Here is a 17,771-nt window from a genome sequence, read left to right as displayed (position 1 = left end):
TTGGGCTAACTCTTTTCAGCCACCTGCATTTAACAATGGCAGAAACAAGCAGCAGCTTAAGATAAACAGCAGGCACTAGTTATGAGGGAAAATGCCTTTACCTTTTGAGTGCTGCCTCCTTCACATCAGAACCCAGCCTTAAAACCCAAGAAAGTCCCAAGATCTTAGTGCTTTTATCATTACCACACAGATGGCTTGAAAAATTTGGCTCCATAAACATAAAACCACCTACCACTGCAGTCTGGAGGACTTTTTTATTCATTTTGTTAAGCTCAAACGTCTCCTGGTAATCTAGATTAGTAGAAGCCAAGGAAATTGTAAGGTTGACTCCTCCAACATAAGAGAGGATAGCATACTCAGCCAGAGCCTGCAGGGCTACACACGTGTCCTAGGGATCAGAAGAGTTGGAGGTCAGAATAGTCAATACAGCAGCACAGTAAACTTCTGCATTTACCATCCCTGAAGCAATTCACTTTTACACTTGATTCTGCATGCACTGAAGCTACCTTTTCAGAGGCAGCCCACCTGAGTAGATGAGAAGCCTCCAAGTGCATTCCTCTGCTGGGAAAGCCATTTTACTACTGGGAGGGCAGAGGCCACGTCTCCAAGGAGTGTGTACGTCAAAAGGGCATAAGATGTCATTTCCACTTCTGCAGAAACAACTGCAAGACAAGGAGGGAGAGAATAAAAAAATATGACTACAAATGCCATCTAGAAGTGAGAATCAGGGCAGCTCTAGAGGTAAGCCAATGAATATTCATTAAGTGAAAAATGAAAGTTCAGAGTCATTAGAAGTAAATACAGGAAGAGAAAAACTAAGTTAAAAGATGTTGTGCCCAACATCTTCCAAGGACATCTCTGCTTCCAGCATAAGCTCTTTCCTTCACAGAATACATAACTTTCTTTCTACTTGATTGTATCCTCTAACCAGCTGTACTTTGCAGCTGCCCATAGAGATTTTCATAGAGCATTCAGTTAGATCCCTCCTGAACACTGGTGCTCTGTTTCTCATTTGCTCTTAACCAGCTCTTTCAGCACAACCTTATGTGCCATTTAGGAGCTCTCATTTCATCTGGACCCTGCCATGACCAGCTTCCATCTCCAGAATTCCTGGTTTTATTTCAACAGTTCACTAGATTACCTGCAGCCAGTGCCTGCTGCAGCCCATTCCCTTATTTCTGTATTTGCAGCACAGGTACCTGATTGTGAGAGCCCATCATTAAATCCCATGAAGGTATCTTCATCAGTAACAAGAGTTCCAGTCAAGCTCCAGTGTGTGAAGCCATCTAGAGAAACAGGACAGTGGGATATGTGTGTTATTACAGCAGGGCTACAGCTGCATTGGCTCAGAGAACAGAATTCATGCCCCAAACTGCACTGTCCCTCCTTTTAGCCAAGCATTCCCTGGGCAAGAGGCTCCTTTTGCAGTTACAAAGACAGCTCAACGTGTCAAATTTGGTAATTCTTGGATTTGAATTACAAACTGCCAGGGATATTGATCTGTGACAAGAAAACACAGTTATATTGACAGGAAGAACACTGCAGAGCCTCTGCTACACTTGCCTCCCTCCAGCACCAGCTGCATGTGTGGAACTAAGGTACTCAGCCCTCCCTCTACAGAGAATCAGGAAAGCTCTCTCCTTACCCAGTCACACTGTGCCATGAGGAAGACCTCACCTCCCAGGCTCAATCATAGAATCATAGAATTGGCTGGGTTGGAAAGGACCTCAGAGATCATCAAGTCCAACCCCTGAACCACCGTTGCGGTTGCTAGACCATAGCACTGAGTGTCACATCCAGTCTCTTTTTAAATATCTCCAGACATGGAGAATCCACTACTTCCCTGGGCAGCCCATTCCAATGCCTGAGCACCCTCTCCACAAAGAAATTCTTTCTCATCTCCAACCTAAACCTCCCCTGGCACAACTTGAGACCCTGCCCTCTTGTCCTGTTGAAAGTCGTCTGGGAAAAGAGCCCAACCCCCCCTGGCTACAACCTTCTTTCAGGGAGTTGTAGAGAGATCATCTCCAGTAACTCAAATCATTTGAGTTGCAAGGGCAGTTTGCTGGTTCCTACAAGAGCACTGGAGGTCCAGGGCCTGCCAGGAGCACACTACCTTGGGTAATGGCCATGCTGTTCATTTTCCGCAGCGTGACAGCAGCCGAGGGGCTGTGGAGCAGTGTCAGGGCGTAGGCAGTCAGGGCAGTGGTGTAGGGGTCTTCTGCTGAATACAAGTTGGACTCTAAGAAGTGTTTTGCTTTCTCAACAGCTGTTCTTTCTTCCTATATTTAGGGGAAAGAGCCCAGATGTATCAGGTGTTGTATCTCAGAAGTTTGAATCACTTTTATTTCTCATTATTTTGTGTCCCTTAAAAAAACAACAGCAACAACAAAAAGCCAACCAACCAAGTAGGAAAGATGCACTTTGCTCTCTGCAGAATGACAGCAGGGCTTTCCTTTCTCTTAGAATTCAAATTCCACATCACAAATTCAAAACCAGGAGCAAACAGCACAACCAGGATGATCCAGACTAACAGTGAGACCCATTGAAATCAATGGAAATGCCCCAAAAAGCTGAAGAATTTTCCTGCCCCTGCAAGGCAGCAGATGAAGAGGGCAGCAGTGAGCTCTCTGCTGCATCTGTGATTGTGTTCCTGACACTCTGGGCCGTCCAGCAGATGCCAGAGGATAGTAAAGGCCAAGGTCCCCAGGGGTCCCTGCAGCCAACAAACATGTTTTATTAACTCCCTCAATGACCTCACCATGTAGGAATGTGGCTCTGATAATTTATAGAAACAATTTAATTGGACTTGATGTAATTTGGTTTCCTTTGATTTCCCTGTGGCACTAACCTTCCCCTTCCTCATTTCCTAGCTAAGATCATTAGTAACACTTGCAAGTCTCCTCTAGGAAAACCATTAGATCCACATAAACTGCACTTCCAGCAAATAAAAATCCTAGGGCTGTCTTGACACACAGCAGCCCAGAGAGAGCATCACATCACTTCTCAGGGTGGGAAGACACTTCTGACAGGGAGGCAGAAAGTTACTCATTGAGCACGGGAAGACATCCTAATTTTTTATTATTTTTTAAAACCTTTTTAAGAAGGTTGAGGGCTCACTCCAACAAGAATTGAGGGCTAGGGGAGATCTTCCTGCAGTGGCAGCATGGTCTCACTCTTCAAGCTCTAGAGAAATGCCATCAGAGGTGCTAAGATGAATTTCTGAAAAGATACTGCAGTTTGCACAAGCTGTTTCTAAGTCCCCACAAATTCATGGGGTTTTGCCTGAATAATGGGCAATTCTTTTCTCTGAGTACAGCTCACTAAGACATGTTGCAGCATCCACTACATCTTCCAGTTCTACCTGTCCACATCCACCATCTTTCTCTTGGCTGCTGAAGAGCAAGTACAGAGCTGTATTCTTCCCAGTTTTAGTGGGAATGTTGAATTGCTGTTACCTGAACATCTCTCTTTTAGTGAAACTGCATGCAGGCATAAATAATCACACCTCAAATAATAATCACACCTCAAAACTACAAGGCAGAAAACATTTTTTGCAGCCACTTCTGGGGGAGGTTTGGGAATGGTGTTGCAGGGAAGAGTTTTTGTCTGGTAGAATAAAGCTTAAACTGGTAGTTGAAGGATGAGAGATCACCCTGAATCATCTCAGAACAGATTCCTTAGTTTAGAATCACCTCAAGGCTTTCAAACAGCCCATTATCTGGATGCTATCCTCCAAGAGAGCACAGAACCTTTTGCAAGTGAGCAGCAGCAAAATCAGGTTTAAAAAGCAAGAAATCGAGAGAAACTTTAGAATATGTAGAACAGAAAAACTACTTTAACTAAGTTTTTGTTACCTCAGAAGTTACACCTGTTTCCAGAAGAGATGCAACCACATAAGCTGTCAGGGAGATCTTACCATGGATTCCACCCTGGAGGGCAACAAACATAAACCACTGGATGAACACTAAAGGAAAGACACTGGATAAAAGAATATGTTATAAGAGAAGTTGTTGCATCACAGAACTTGTTTTCCTTTTCACATAAGGAGTACCAAATTCATTAATATTTCAGCTTCCTTCCTGAGCAATAGCCTGAGAACACACTGGATGCACTGAAGTACAAACTCTGAGATGTGATTCTGACAGATATGTTCTGACAAACCTTTTTTAACTAAAATTGTTCTGGGTTCTCCCTGTACTATTCCAGACTTTCAAGTGCAATATTCATACTGGGCATAAGGAAACAACATAATTTCATGCTTTGATATAACTTAACAAATGCACCTATTGCATGATTTTGAGTCTGTATAGTTTTTACCTGAATGTCTTTATTTAATATCCTGCCCATAGCAGGAAAAGAACCATCTTCTTTCTGATGCTGGATGATCCAGTCTTTGGCAGCTGTTAGTTCTTTTGGGTCAATGAAAATAAACCCACGAGACTGTGCAAAGGACTTGAGGACAAAAGCTGTTAGCCTGTAAATATGAATTTATCATCTTTACTGAGAAAATAAATTCAGAATCAGTAAAGGGAAAACAGTTTTTTTAGAAAGCATAAATTTTAAAGATCTTGTTGGGGAGACATTAAAGATTGTTAAGAAACATTAACAGTACATAAAAGCACCTGAACATTGTCCAGTCTTCCAGATAAGAGCATGATTAAGGGTTAGCAAATCAAATTGAAAGATATATGGAAAATATATTCATCTTCACTATGACACACTTTGAAACTCAGTTCCCTTTTAGAGCTGCTCACTGCTACCCAAAACAAGGTTTTTAAATTAAAACTCAATATTCTTATAACACAGAATTTTTTGTAAAAAGAAAGAATTAAACTTCCCAATTTTCTTGCTGTTTTAACCTATTGCTAAAGTCTGAGGCTGTGTTAGACTTCACACAGAATTAAGACTTAAGAAAGCAAGAGAAGTAGTTTTGGAATTCTAAATCTCTTGACATGCAACAAGTGCAAACTCTGGCCAGCTTTAGCAGATTGAGTCATTCCTTTTACAAGCCCCCAAGGAATGGGAGGGTAGAGAGCACACTGCCTGGCAGGGGATTTCTCAAGTGTTAAGCAATTGTGTCACTGTATTTTACATCTAGGGACTGGGAGATGCCAGATAAAAGTTTACTATCTTAGAAACAGTGAGGCAGCAGCATCACAGAAGTGGTGCTTCCCCTCAGATGAGTTCATGAAGCAAAATCAGTTTAAAGTAAAATACAGAGCAGATGGAGAAATGAAATGAAAACAAATGAATGAAGACAAGAATCTACTACATCTGAGATTTTGTAGCCAGCTAAGAGGCTGATGTGACATCAGGCACAGCCCTAGAGGCCAGGGTTCCCTAAGGGGGGCATTAGTGTGATGAGCTGATTTCTCAGTTTCCTAATTTCTTGTTCTCATATCGTTCAACTCTGAAAGATCCTGCACTTCAGCTATCAGGGCATAAATCCAGATCATTCCATTTTTAACCCCAGGAGTGGATACAAAATAAAGCCACCTGGGGCAAGAACTTCTTTGGGGTTGCTGTTTTGGGGTTGATTTTGGTGTTGTTTTTTTTTTCTCCCCTAGTAGAAGCCTCTGCCACTTCTTGAGACAAAGTTCCTCTGTACCTGCTCCAGGTGAAGCTCCATTCCCTAGGGGAATCAGGTGCTTAAATGCCCCATACATAGCTACACCAATTCCAGTAGACCAAATATGATCCTTAACTATACCTTCTGTGCCTAAAGCCTGGACATATTAGTAAATGTGACTATCTTAATTGCCCCTAAGTCTTGAAACAACTCTAATACACTCCTAGTGCATGAACACTCAGCAGCATGGCAACAGCACGTCTGTAGTCACTGGGTATTGTTTCTATTCTCCACTGTGTGTGATACCATGATGGAAGCTGGAAAACTCCTTTTCTTTCCTTGCCAATTGTATATTTTTCCCAAGTAACAGTGAGTTTTCTAATCCTGTTTTAAATAGCAACTCACCACATGCTCCCTGAGGAATCCCTCTCACCAAAAGCGCTGTACGACCCATCTTGTCTCTTGTAGGTCAGCTGGCGCTGGTAACCTGCAAGTCACAAAAGAACTGGGGGAGTCCAAAATCCTCACAGAGGAAAAAAAAAAAAAGGATGTAAAATGAAGGCTCAGACCAGATGGCATTAGTGGAAGGGATTCTGCTGCCCAAGGCAATCTCTTCTGCTCTGAGTGACAGGGCCAGCTCTGTCTGTACAGCTTACTCGGAAATCCATTCAGGATAAAATCTGTAAGACTTCAACTCCTCCATTTGGGCCAGTAGAAATATTTAAAAAGCATCATTCCTAGTGTGTTAGATGGACAAATTAAGCATTTGTATTTTTATATCAGTCTAATAATTTTCTCTGTTCTTCTACTTATTCATTTTGAGTTGACTTGTGCATCCTTGCCCCTTGTTTCTTAGCTCGACAGGCTGAGTGTGGCACAGACTTTATGTCCTCTTCTAAGATCTCCCATTTTCTAAACTCTCCTAATTTTCTCTGTTCTTCTACTTAAATATTCATTTTGAGTTGACTTGTGCATCCTTGTCCCTATGTTTCTTAGCTTGACAGGCTGAGTGTGGCACAGACTTTATGTCCTCTTCTGAGATCTCCCATTTTCTAAACTCTCCTCTAGATGCTTGGACCCACAGGAGAGGTTCCCCTTTCTACTTTTCACCTCTCTACCTGGCTCTTGTAGAAATGCATTTTAGTGGAAAAGTAGAAAAATTAAGAGTCTAATTTAGCTCAGGCCAGCTCTGAATTGTTGGGTGTCAGCAGTTTGTGTTATGGATGTCTAAGTGATGAAGTTTCCTGGATGCTAAGTCACAAAAGCCTTCTGGAGTAAGCAAACAGACTTTCCCATCTAAAGCTTGCACTTGGCAGGGTTCCAAGAAAAGTTTAAAACTCTGGGGGATTTCTTCAGTAAGGGTTAATTAGCAGGCAGAGTTTGGAGCCAAAAACCTGGAAGGTTTGCAAATTCATAAAAAGAAACAAAATAAAATGGTATTACAAAGGAAACACTGAGTTGGACTGTTGAGAAATTCCCTTTGTCTTACTTCTGTCAGCAAGCACAGAAAATTACAAATTAAATTACTATAGCCAGGCAAAGGAAGCAGCACTGAACTTTTACTGCTGTACACAATAAATGAATAAATTAATTACATATTTCATTTTATATTTATCTTTTCAGAGGAGAACCACCTAGTCCTGTCACCTCTGATTTCATGACATGACTATTGTCTGACTCATACACAAGCAAGCTTTGTCCCTTTGGGTCATTCTTGTTTTTAATGATATCCAAATTATCACTTGTCCTGAGAATTGCACTTGGTTGTTAAATATTTTGCTCTTCCCAAGCAAGCATTGAGAAAAACAATGTATTTCATGCACTGAACTGCTCAGTGATTTTCTGCTCAGTGAGATAGGACAGAAAAAAGCCTGTTATATACCTCTAGGTTAACTACTTTGGATGGTAACTTTTGATGTTAGGTGTACTGCCACTAAGAAAATACTGTTAAAATAGAGAGAGTTCAGAGAAGAGACACTTAGTGATTAAAGGACTAAAAAGCCAATTTATTAATACAGCAAAAAACCTTGATATGCAGACTTTTACTAAATTAAATTTTCCTTGGCTTTCTGAAATGTTTAAACATAGTCATAAGCTGCCTAAGGAAAAAAGATTAAAAAGAATATAAATCAATAAGCAGGTAAACCAGAGGTTACTGAGGGAAAACAGACTACATATCAATAGGAAATATCTTGCTTCAAATTCTGCTAACCTGTGCAACTATCCTACAAAAAATGCTGAATCCTCATCATTTGGGGTGTTCTTGATTAGAAAGGACAACGTGATACCAGTAAAAGTCTCTTCTAAGTTACACTTTATAGAAGGAGAAAAGGCTTTTAAGAGTATTGAGTTACCTTGAACAAGGTAATCAGTAGCTTCACTCTCCACCTCGTGACTGAGTTGTTTGGTTTTCTGCAGATATTTCAAGACAAAAACATTAGGAGCAAAATGGATCATGTTCTGCTCCCCACATCCAAATGGGAGTCGCAACAGATTGTCCAAGTTGTTCAGTGTAGGGCCCATCACATCTCCTGTTTGAGAAAGAGATGGGATGTTCAGCATCAAGGAATTAAGCTTTACTTCCTCTTGGTGTCCTATGATTAAACCCACCTGACTACAGTAATTTCTACACAGCCTGAATAAGCTGTATCATAAACCAGAAGTCCAGAATCTGATGTTAAATCTCAGCCCTCTGAGTTCTTGCTGGAATAAAGAGATTTTGCTTTTCAGAATCTGATGACCTATGACTCCCCAGTTTAGACTATTACAAACACAGAACAATTTGTGACTGTAATTAATTAAATGAATACTATGAATCCTAAGAGTCTGCAAAGCCCTCAGAGAGTTTCAACAGTAAGTCACTGTCAACTCAGAGGTCAAACAAGTGACAAAAAAAATAATATTGTCCCAGAAATAAGCCATATACACATCTGTAACTGCCTATGACTACTTATCTGGTCTGTAATACTGAAATACTGGTAAGAACCAAGTCACAGCTGGAGTATCTCTTCATATTTGATAACTGGTACCTAGTGATACCTCCTCATAATTGATACCTATTATTGAAGCTGTAGCTCTTTCTGATCCTGGAATTATGTTGTGGGGAACTCCAAGAGTAAATGCTTCATTGTGATTTTCATCAGTCTCTTCTTTTCTCCAAATTTTAAACTCTCCCATTGACCCCCAGCCTGTGGAAAAGCCAATGTACTTCACCTCAAGCTGTTTGGGGACTCTCCACTCCACAATAATAGACTCATTTAGCACTCGAGTACCATGGCCAACCTGAAAATGAAGAAAAACCCATGCAGCTCCAAGAACCCATATGTAGGAAGTCAGTCCACCATGTGTCCTTGGACCCAGAAACTTATTTATGCATCAAGGAATAATATAGATGGACCAACACCTCTGCCTTTCCCACCCACAAAGCAATGCCAGGAAGCTTAATTCCACAGGCTTGACCTCCAAGACTTTCAGTACACTTAAGCACTGAAAACACTGAAGATTGAGGTCCTGAGAGCAGCACATGGCAAGCAGATATATTCTGATTAAAACAGCTTGATCAAGACAATATAGAAAAAGCAACAAAGCTTTTGCCTTCCATAGCAAGCCTAATGAAATACAGGAATACATGTGCTTAAAATCAGTTTAAGAAAGCAAGAGAATTCCAGACCATTTCAAAAATTCACTACCTGGATAATTCCATTTTTCCAGCTGATCCAGAAGCTACGGAATTCATCCCAGGAAAGGATCCCAGTTGTGTCCCTGCTGACCACTGGCTCGCCCATCTTGCTTGTGGAAATCCACGTTTTAGTATTTTGATGTCCACCAATAACAATCTCAGTCATCTCTGCCATGTCATGGGGGCCAGAGGACAAGGCCAGGTGAGCATCGTTGTGTGCTTTCACAGCAACATCAAAGTGTGTCATCTGGGCAGGTTTCTGCATGTACTGGTACTCATATTTGTTAGGTGTAGAAATGTGTATTTTCTCTATTCAGAAAAATAATGGAATGTTGTGAGAATCAGAGCTTATCTCATCTACTTCAAAAATAAGCCATAGCCAATTATCAAAACTTAAACAGACCCTTCCTGAGGATGGATTCTTTTTTCCAGCTTAAACTATAAAACCATCTGGATGTGGATGTTGCTTCCCATTTATACTCCCTTATAGGAATATGCTTCAATTCAAACTGCCTAGCTGGGTTTCTTATGAAGTCTGTAAAGGATTTTTCAGTTCTAATCTAATAGTCAAAAGCATCTCTGTTTAGCTACTGGAGCCAACTTTGAGCTATCCAAATCGAAGGCAGAAAGGACATACTGATTCACAAACTGAATTTTAAAACATCAGCTGAAAATATAGTACAGTCACAGTTACTGTCCACAGTGCTGAATACTGGAACTGTTTCATAAAGTCAAGGAATTTAATTGCCATTTCCAGAAATCACTTGGGCAGTTAGAGCAAATTCATAATTAGCCAGCCCAGTAAGAAAGACTCTTTATTCAAAAGTTCCTCCTACACACCATAGCTCATCAATCACAGGCAAATGGAAACAAAGAATTTATTTTTTTTTTAACTTTTTTTTAATGGGATGAACCCATGTTTCTATTTATAACTAAATCAGGCAAACTTAATATTTTATTCACATCATGAACTTACCATTTGGGCAGAAGAACACACTATAGGTATATTCTCTGGACAGTCCCTCTGGCTACATAAAGACAGAAATCCATGGATAATGAATCAGTGCTTGGATTAGCAGTGACAGTTATTTTTACTTACAAAACACAGAAATAATATTCTACAGCTGTACAGTGCTTCAAACCTTTTCTAGAAAAACTATTACCCTGTATTCTGTTAGCTATAGATATGCCAGCCACTGCCAGCTGGTCTCACATCACAGCACATTTCTTAGCTGAACATTTCAATCCTTTTGTCTCCTGAGCAGTATTGAAGATTCCCCAGCATGAACTCAGATCCAGGTGGGCCCTTTCATAGAATCATAGAATTGGCTGGGTTGGAAGGGACCTCAGAGATCATCAAGTCCAACCCTTGATCCACTCCTGCTGCAGTTCCCAGCCCATGGCACTCAGTGCCACATCCAGGCTCTTTGGAAAGATCTCCAGACACGGAGAATCCACTCCTTCCCTGGGCAGCCCATTCCAATGCCTGATCACCCTCTCCAGAAAGAAATTCTTTCTCATCTCCAACCTAAACCTCCCCTGGCACAACTTGAGACCCTGCCCTCTTGTCTTGTTGAGAGTTGCCTGGGAAAAGAGCCCAACCCCCCCCTGGCTCCAACCTCCTTTCAGGGAGTTGGAGAGAGTGATGAGGTCTCCCCTGAGCCTCCTCTTCTCCAGCCTCAACACCCCCAGCTCCCTCAGCCCTTCCTCACAGCAATTCTGCTGGATCCCTTCACAGCCTCCTTGCTCTTCTCTGGACCTGCTCCAGCACCTCAATCTCCTTCCTGAGCTGAGGGGCCCAGAACTGGACACAGGACTCAAGCTGTGGCCTCACCAGGGCTGAGCACAGGGGCAGAATCCCTTCCCTGGGCCTGCTGGCCACGCTGTTCCTGAGCCAGCCCAGGATGCCATTGGCCTTCTTGGCCACCTGGGCACACTGCTGGCTCCTGTTCAGCTTCCTGGCAATCCAGACTCCCAGGTCCCTTTCTGCCACTCTGTGCCCAACCTGGAGCTTTCCATGGGGTTGTTGTGGCCAAAGTGCAGGACCCGGCACTTGCAATGTTGAACCTCATCCCGTTGGGATCATCCCAACTCTCCAACCTCTTCAGGTCCCTCTGCAGAGCCCTCCTGCCTTCCAGCTGATCCACACTTCCCCCAGCTTGGTGTCATCTGCGTCTTTCTGGATATGTACCACTAAAACTGATTTATTTTTCCAGTCATGTAAACATACCATAAATCAACTTGAATAAAGCTATGTGATTAGCTACCTAAAAACTGTCTTGTCCATGTCTTGTCCAACCATTTTCTTTTTCTGAATTGCTACAAATTCCTGTTTTCTTACCTCAATAATAACACTGCTGCGTACATAATCCACTCCCACTGGGGTCCTTTTGTCCATGTAATTGTCCTCTGAGTGCTTGCCATTCTTTAAGGTCTGCATCCCATCCTGACAGCAATTTGTTCCACCATAAGCAAAAGCTTTTGCTAAGAAAAAGAAGAGAAAAAAGAGATTTTGTGATAGGGAGATCTCAGGAGCTCAAGTGAACATACAAACTAATCAGATAAAGTTGATTAACAATACCTCAGATGTTCTGTAATTACAGCTCTCATGTTACACCTTTATTCCACAAGTATTTGAACAGTCACATCTAAAATGTGACAATATTTGGACAGTTACAGAGCAACAAAGAAACATTTCCCCAGTTTCAGTGTCGAAAAATTTCAGTGTGACATTTGAAGGGTATTTAGAATTTGTTATTATTCTCTTAGCTAAAATTATCCACTAATCTCTTAGTTTATAATTAAGACATAATTAATGTCTTAAGACATTGTAACAGGTCCAAACCATCCAAGACCACACATCCTACAACTGGAAAACTCATCACTAGGGAATCTCCTGAAGTTTGTTCCTCCAGACTCTGCAGGGCATTATGGATCTAGAATCCATCCCTAAGAAATAAATGAGGTTGAAGAACTAAGTTGGCAGTAAGTGGAATGGATGATTCCCCTTTGGGGTAAGCTAGAGAAAGAAGAGTTTCCTCTGAAAGAGGAATAAAAAGAAACACTTGCAAAACTCCTTCAAGCAGCAAGTTATTTTTATTTCTATACTACCAGTGATGTTGCTCAGTCCAAGCTCACTGAAGGACAAAACGACAGAGGTGGGTTTAGCTTCTCCTGGGGCAACACACTTCTTTCTTGTCAGATGGTGTTTCCCAGGATGCCCAACAAACTTTATGCCTTTTGGAACAGAAATCTTCACGTGGACCTGTGGAAATTTTGGGGTGTCATTTCTTGCACATTTCAACTGCAAAACCAACTGATAGATGTGAGAAATCAGAAAACCATAAAACACTTCATGAAATCGTGCAGGGATTCTTCATTCTTCAAATGTTCATTCTTCTTGTAATACATTTGGAGCTAGACAGGTAATGTGCTTGAGAAAAAAACATCTAAGGAGAGGATTTTTTTGAAAAATACACCAACATAAGATACTCCTTCAAAACAAACTAACCTCAGCAGCTTTCTGATTATGAAGGAAATTCTTCTCTATGATTCAGCACAAGCTTCCTATTTTGTCTTCCCAATCTTTTTCACTATTCACATTTCTGAGTGTCATGAGGCACTAGAGGTTGTTGTTTCAAGCTCAAAATAAATAATGACATTTATTCCTATTGAAAAGAAATATTTTTATCTAGTTCAAAGCATTTCTGCTGAGCTTCTCACTATTTTATCCCTATTCCTTGTCTACTGTAACTTGTAGATCACTCAGGAAATCAATGGTAAAACAGAGTTTAGTGACTTAGCAAGAGGAAGAAAGAAGGTGGTTACCTCTACACAAACAGCTAGGTAGTTGTAGACAGTCAGTGGGATTTTGGTTTGTTCTCCTCGGATGACATGATATGGCAAGGTGAAATCAATGAAGAAAGGTTTGAAAGTCTTCAGTTCTGTTTGAGAGGCAATGCCCAAGCCCTTCTCCTCAGACAGACCCACAGCTTCAGTTATCCAGGTGGTGATGGAGTCTGGCACTTCCACCTGCAGCTGTGCTTCTCCTGATGTATTGCTGCCAAAGAGGAGAGGGAATGATTTGGGTTGATCAGATTAATGGAATGAATGAAGCTAAAGCTGACAGAGCTGAGGTCAGCTGAACAAAAACAGGTCAGCAATAATTCACTTAACAGCTAGTGAAATAAAAGGATTTTTTAAATTGAAGCCTATTGTCCTTGTATACATTGCCACATTGCAATCTGCTTGAACATAAGGGCAAATGAGGAATTTTCCAGAAACCAAGTTCAGCAACTACTTGTCCAGGGGAGCATATTTTCATTCAGAAGCAGTTTGGTTGGTTTTTGGAATGCCAGACTCAGAAAATGTCCAAACCCATCTTTTTCTTCCAATGAGGATTGAAGCTAAACAGTAAAAATCAAATTTATATTCTAGGTATTTAGGTTTACTGTGCATACCACAACAGGCTATCATAAACCTGCTAGCATTATCCATGGCTTTATAATATTAGAAATTCAATTTTCTTCTGCAGACTTTGCTGTTTCCCTCCTGCAAAGAAGCTTTGGCCTTGCCTGGAACAGCAAACATTTCCTCTAAAACAAGAACAAAAGCTATTTTCATGGCTCAGCTGGCAGGATGATTGGTGCAGTTATGAGTACACCCTAAGGTTGTTTTTTCTCAGGTTCTTATTTATTCCCTAGAGCTTGATGTACATGCTGCTAGCTTGGTAACCTTTTGAGAGCAACGTGCACCTTAGTTGGCATGGGAAAGGAGAAAGAACTTTAGAACAAGCTCTGAGAGTCTAAAGCATAACACTGTCTGTCAACACTGCAGCACCTCCCAGTACCTCCCAGTTCCAGGAATAACTGAAGGATGGAGCTTTCACTGCTTTTCAACTCCACTTTTAAGGCCCCAATGAATTACCTTTACTTTCATCATCTAAATCAACTGGTTGCAATTTTCCATGAGCCCAAATGATTGTACCTGTCACCAGTTACAACATATCAGGTGTGTCTGTGTGTTTTATGTTACAGAGAGGAAAGGATTAATACAAATAGTTTGATATCAAAACCAGAGATCATGCCTGTGCATGCTAGGTCAGGTCAGTGTCCAAGCACTCTGGGCAATGAATGTGGTTCTCCAGTTCAAACTGCAGAGTGCAGAGCCTGGAAATGAACTCAGCTGGACAGCACCAAGATATTTTAACTTAAAGCACTCTGGTTGCTCAATATTTTAGGTCTTCATCCTCACTGCAGCTAAGTAGCTGGTACCTGCTACAAACTTCAGCCCTGAAAAGTAAGCAGAAAGGTGTCCTAAGCTCCAGAGCTGGCAGTATTCCAGTCTGTTTAACTGGACAATTTGTTGCAGCTGATGTTCTTTCCACTGGGATTTCAGCCCATAACCAGCATTAACATTATTTTCACACATGAGGGCACTTACTCTTCTGGGCAGGGGGCCAAAGTACACACATATTTCCAGCCATTAGACCCTCCAGCCAGGCTCTAGGAATTTTTAGAATTGGTTTGGGAAGTTGACATTAGGCCTTTGTTGTTTGGTTTTGGGTTGTTTTTTCTTTTTTTCTCTCTTTTTTTTTTTTTTTTTTTTTTTTTAAGGTTTTATATTATAATTATAAACTAAAAAGAAAAAAAAAAAAGAAAAAAATTCTTTCTGTTCAAGAGAGTGGAAATCAAGGAATGCTCAACTCAGTTGTTTCTAATGAAATGAAGTGGAGAAAATGCAATCTGCAGCTTTTTATTACACGCTCTCCCACTTATAATTAACTGCCCCAGCTTGCTGAGGCCTAAATGGGCACTTTTGGAATTCTTTGTGTATTTCCACAAAGCATATTTCATGCTCAATTGAACAGATTTGAATACACTTGCTGCAAGTTCCTGTCAAATTTAATTTAGAAGCATTTACTGAGAATGAAGTTTACTTGCAAACCTGGAGAAGCCTTTTAATAATTGCTTCAAATTATGCTAGATGTGCTGTTTCTGGGAAAAATTAGTTATCTATCTGCTTATTATCTGCAATGGAGTCACAATTGACAGGTTCATCCTGAAGTAGGTGAATATGTTCAAAACCTGATAAAAAGTCACAAAGAAAGTTTTTTTATGAAAGCAGCAATTAAAACCAGCAACAACAACTATCAGAAAATGCAGTGTAACTCCAGTAGGTCTTAAAGAGCTTTGTTTTCTTCAGTTGAAGATATCCTCTGGATAGAATTAAAGGAATTCCCTATCCATACCTGACATTGAGGCAGTGCCAAATCCATGTCTCAGGAAAGAAGGTTCTTTTTCTCTTCTCTGCTCTGCTAGAACAAGAAATAAAATCCTTGGCAATCAATTCTTTTAGTACAACAGTTTGAATAGCAGCTGATCCATGAGTGTTATCACCTGAAAGCAGCTCAACATTATAAAAAAATTAATCTAAAAAACGTTTTATGATCCAAATTCTTTCAACAAAAGAGATCAAAGAAAGCATATAGAGCATGGGGCTTCCTGTGATATCATTATATGGCCTTACTAGCAGAAGTTATGATTTAATTGTAATTTCTGTTATCAAAATGATGGAAGAGTTTCCCTACCACTCCCCTCCTCTAAACCAATTTCCTGGGGCACAAAAGTGGAAAACAGGTAAGAATATTAAGAAAGTTAATAGCTAGAAGCATCATAGATAATATATAATAAACAAGAATGTTACCTTGGTGCTATTTTAGAATGCATTGTAGCTACCAACGTCCCAGTGTGTGGCTGAAAGGCTGGGACAGCCTCATCTGTGTACATGCCTCCATTCTGTCTGTGGTTTAAGCTGACTATATCAGTCATTACAACCAAGCCAGTCTCCTAGACAATAAAAATCAAGACCACAGAAGAAAAACCAGCAGGGGAAAAAAAAAAAAAAAAAAAAGAAAAAGAAAAAGAAAAAAAGAATTAAACATGTACCAATAGAAACTTCTCCAGATAGAATCCCCCAGCCCAATCCTGGCTTTAAAGAGGTAAATTTCAATTGCCATTTGAGGATTTTTTAAAACTTGATATAAAAATGACTGTTATTTTGAAAATATGTAGGCCTTTTATAGGCAGGTTTTAATGAGCAGCTCATTTGCTTGGAAAATGCATTTAAACCAGTATCTAACATTACTGGGTATGTGGAACTGACAGGGAGCTACAGATGAAAACCTATTACACGTTTTTCCCCTGGAATATTACATTGCAGCTTTTTACCCTTCCTAAAACTTTCCAGTATGTTCTGCTGCAGCTAGCAAGCAGCCCTCACATCACCAATTCTGCACCACCAGGAATGCCAAACAAAATGGAAACTGTCCACAGAGCTTCACAGTAAAAATCCAGAATTCATAAGCAAGCTGTCTGCCAGCTCTGTCCCCTAAATGCACTTATTCATAAGAGACAGCAGTTCCCAGACACCAAAGGAGTAATGAGCTTTGTTCTCTTTATATACACATCTAATTATTACAAAGCAGGTGGGGTTTTTTCTTCCCTGGACAGAAGCAGTGACTCCTGCAGCAGCTGATAGTAACAAGGATTTAGAGTTTCTGATGAAGACATTGAGGCAGTGGGGAAATATGTCAAAGCCTCTGGGTTTTCAACCAATACAACAGAACAATTTAGCTAAACTTGCAGAAAGGACAAAGAATGAAGAGACAGAGGATCAAGGATGAGAAGAAAACACTACTGATCTTTCACAGAGATGACCACAGAACTTAGCAGAACTGTTCCACCTTCCTTCCCTGTCAAAGTAACTGCAGAAAAAATCTGCCCACTCACCCATGTCTGGAGGAACCTTCTGGTGCCCTGTCTGATTCTCCAGAGCACCAGCATGAATTCCTTGACCCATCAGGATACCTGACCCTCTCATAAAGTCTGGCCAAAGCCAAAGCATGTTTCTGCAACATCTTTGCTGCAACAGCAAACTCTCTGTTCCCAGAAATTACTTTTCAGCCTACCCCCCCCTGGAGAAATAGCTCTGATGTGGAAAAAAATAAACAGGCCATGGAGCTGAAAATTATCCTGCAAACATGAAAGTAGACAAGACACTCCAGAGAGAAGTGAGGTTGATTCTGCCTACTGTAAATGCAAAGCGAGCATCCTTGGTGATGTCCCAGTGCCAGGGAAAGACAGAAGATCTACGGCGTCTACGTGAGGACATCCCTGGCCACCAGAAGTGCCCTTCTTCCTTTGGAGCTCCAAAAGCATCAGATACATCATACTCTGCAAGCTCTTGAAAAACCTGCAAGAAAAGGGAAGAGGCCACAGGTATAAAGGCTCCTTAAAAAAAAGTTAAAATGCAGACAGCAGTATAAAGAAAAAGACATCAGAGCCTTAAGCTTTCTTTTACCTGAGCAGCTGTCAGCTGAAAACCTGTCTTCAGCAAATAGACACTCTTATCCACAGTGGCAACACAGACACAGCTTGATTTGGCAGCTCTGACCTTTATGTTCACAACATCACCAGGCCTGGTCTCATTTGCTGAGAGAGTCACTGCAACCTAGGAATT

General features: G+C 40.9%; 1 protein-coding gene across 1 annotated transcript in view; it reads right to left on the bottom strand.

Moving 5' to 3' along the window:
• Positions 1 to 17,771, bottom strand: part of CPAMD8 (C3 and PZP like alpha-2-macroglobulin domain containing 8) — a 48,246-nt gene that overhangs the window by 18,011 nt on the left and 12,464 nt on the right. The window contains exons 16-33 of the mRNA XM_008501003.2: positions 17,613 to 17,762; positions 17,343 to 17,504; positions 15,957 to 16,099; positions 15,502 to 15,564; positions 13,080 to 13,311; positions 12,363 to 12,516; positions 11,593 to 11,735; positions 10,228 to 10,279; positions 9,262 to 9,560; positions 8,629 to 8,854; positions 7,927 to 8,103; positions 5,978 to 6,059; positions 4,321 to 4,477; positions 3,858 to 3,932; positions 2,117 to 2,282; positions 1,200 to 1,286; positions 526 to 662; positions 233 to 388 (exon numbers count right to left, since the gene is read on the bottom strand). Coding sequence (XP_008499225.2) covers positions 233 to 388; positions 526 to 662; positions 1,200 to 1,286; positions 2,117 to 2,282; positions 3,858 to 3,932; positions 4,321 to 4,477; positions 5,978 to 6,059; positions 7,927 to 8,103; positions 8,629 to 8,854; positions 9,262 to 9,560; positions 10,228 to 10,279; positions 11,593 to 11,735; positions 12,363 to 12,516; positions 13,080 to 13,311; positions 15,502 to 15,564; positions 15,957 to 16,099; positions 17,343 to 17,504; positions 17,613 to 17,762 — 2,661 coding nt within the window. The remainder of the gene's footprint in view (positions 1 to 232; positions 389 to 525; positions 663 to 1,199; positions 1,287 to 2,116; positions 2,283 to 3,857; positions 3,933 to 4,320; positions 4,478 to 5,977; positions 6,060 to 7,926; positions 8,104 to 8,628; positions 8,855 to 9,261; positions 9,561 to 10,227; positions 10,280 to 11,592; positions 11,736 to 12,362; positions 12,517 to 13,079; positions 13,312 to 15,501; positions 15,565 to 15,956; positions 16,100 to 17,342; positions 17,505 to 17,612; positions 17,763 to 17,771) is intronic.

This window comes from Calypte anna, chromosome 28, assembly GCF_003957555.1.
Source record: "Calypte anna isolate BGI_N300 chromosome 28, bCalAnn1_v1.p, whole genome shotgun sequence".
NCBI classification, from domain to species: domain Eukaryota; kingdom Metazoa; phylum Chordata; class Aves; order Apodiformes; family Trochilidae; genus Calypte; species Calypte anna.
The sequence above is the reverse complement of the archived record's forward strand: the minus strand, read 5'-3'. Positions and strand labels throughout refer to the sequence as shown.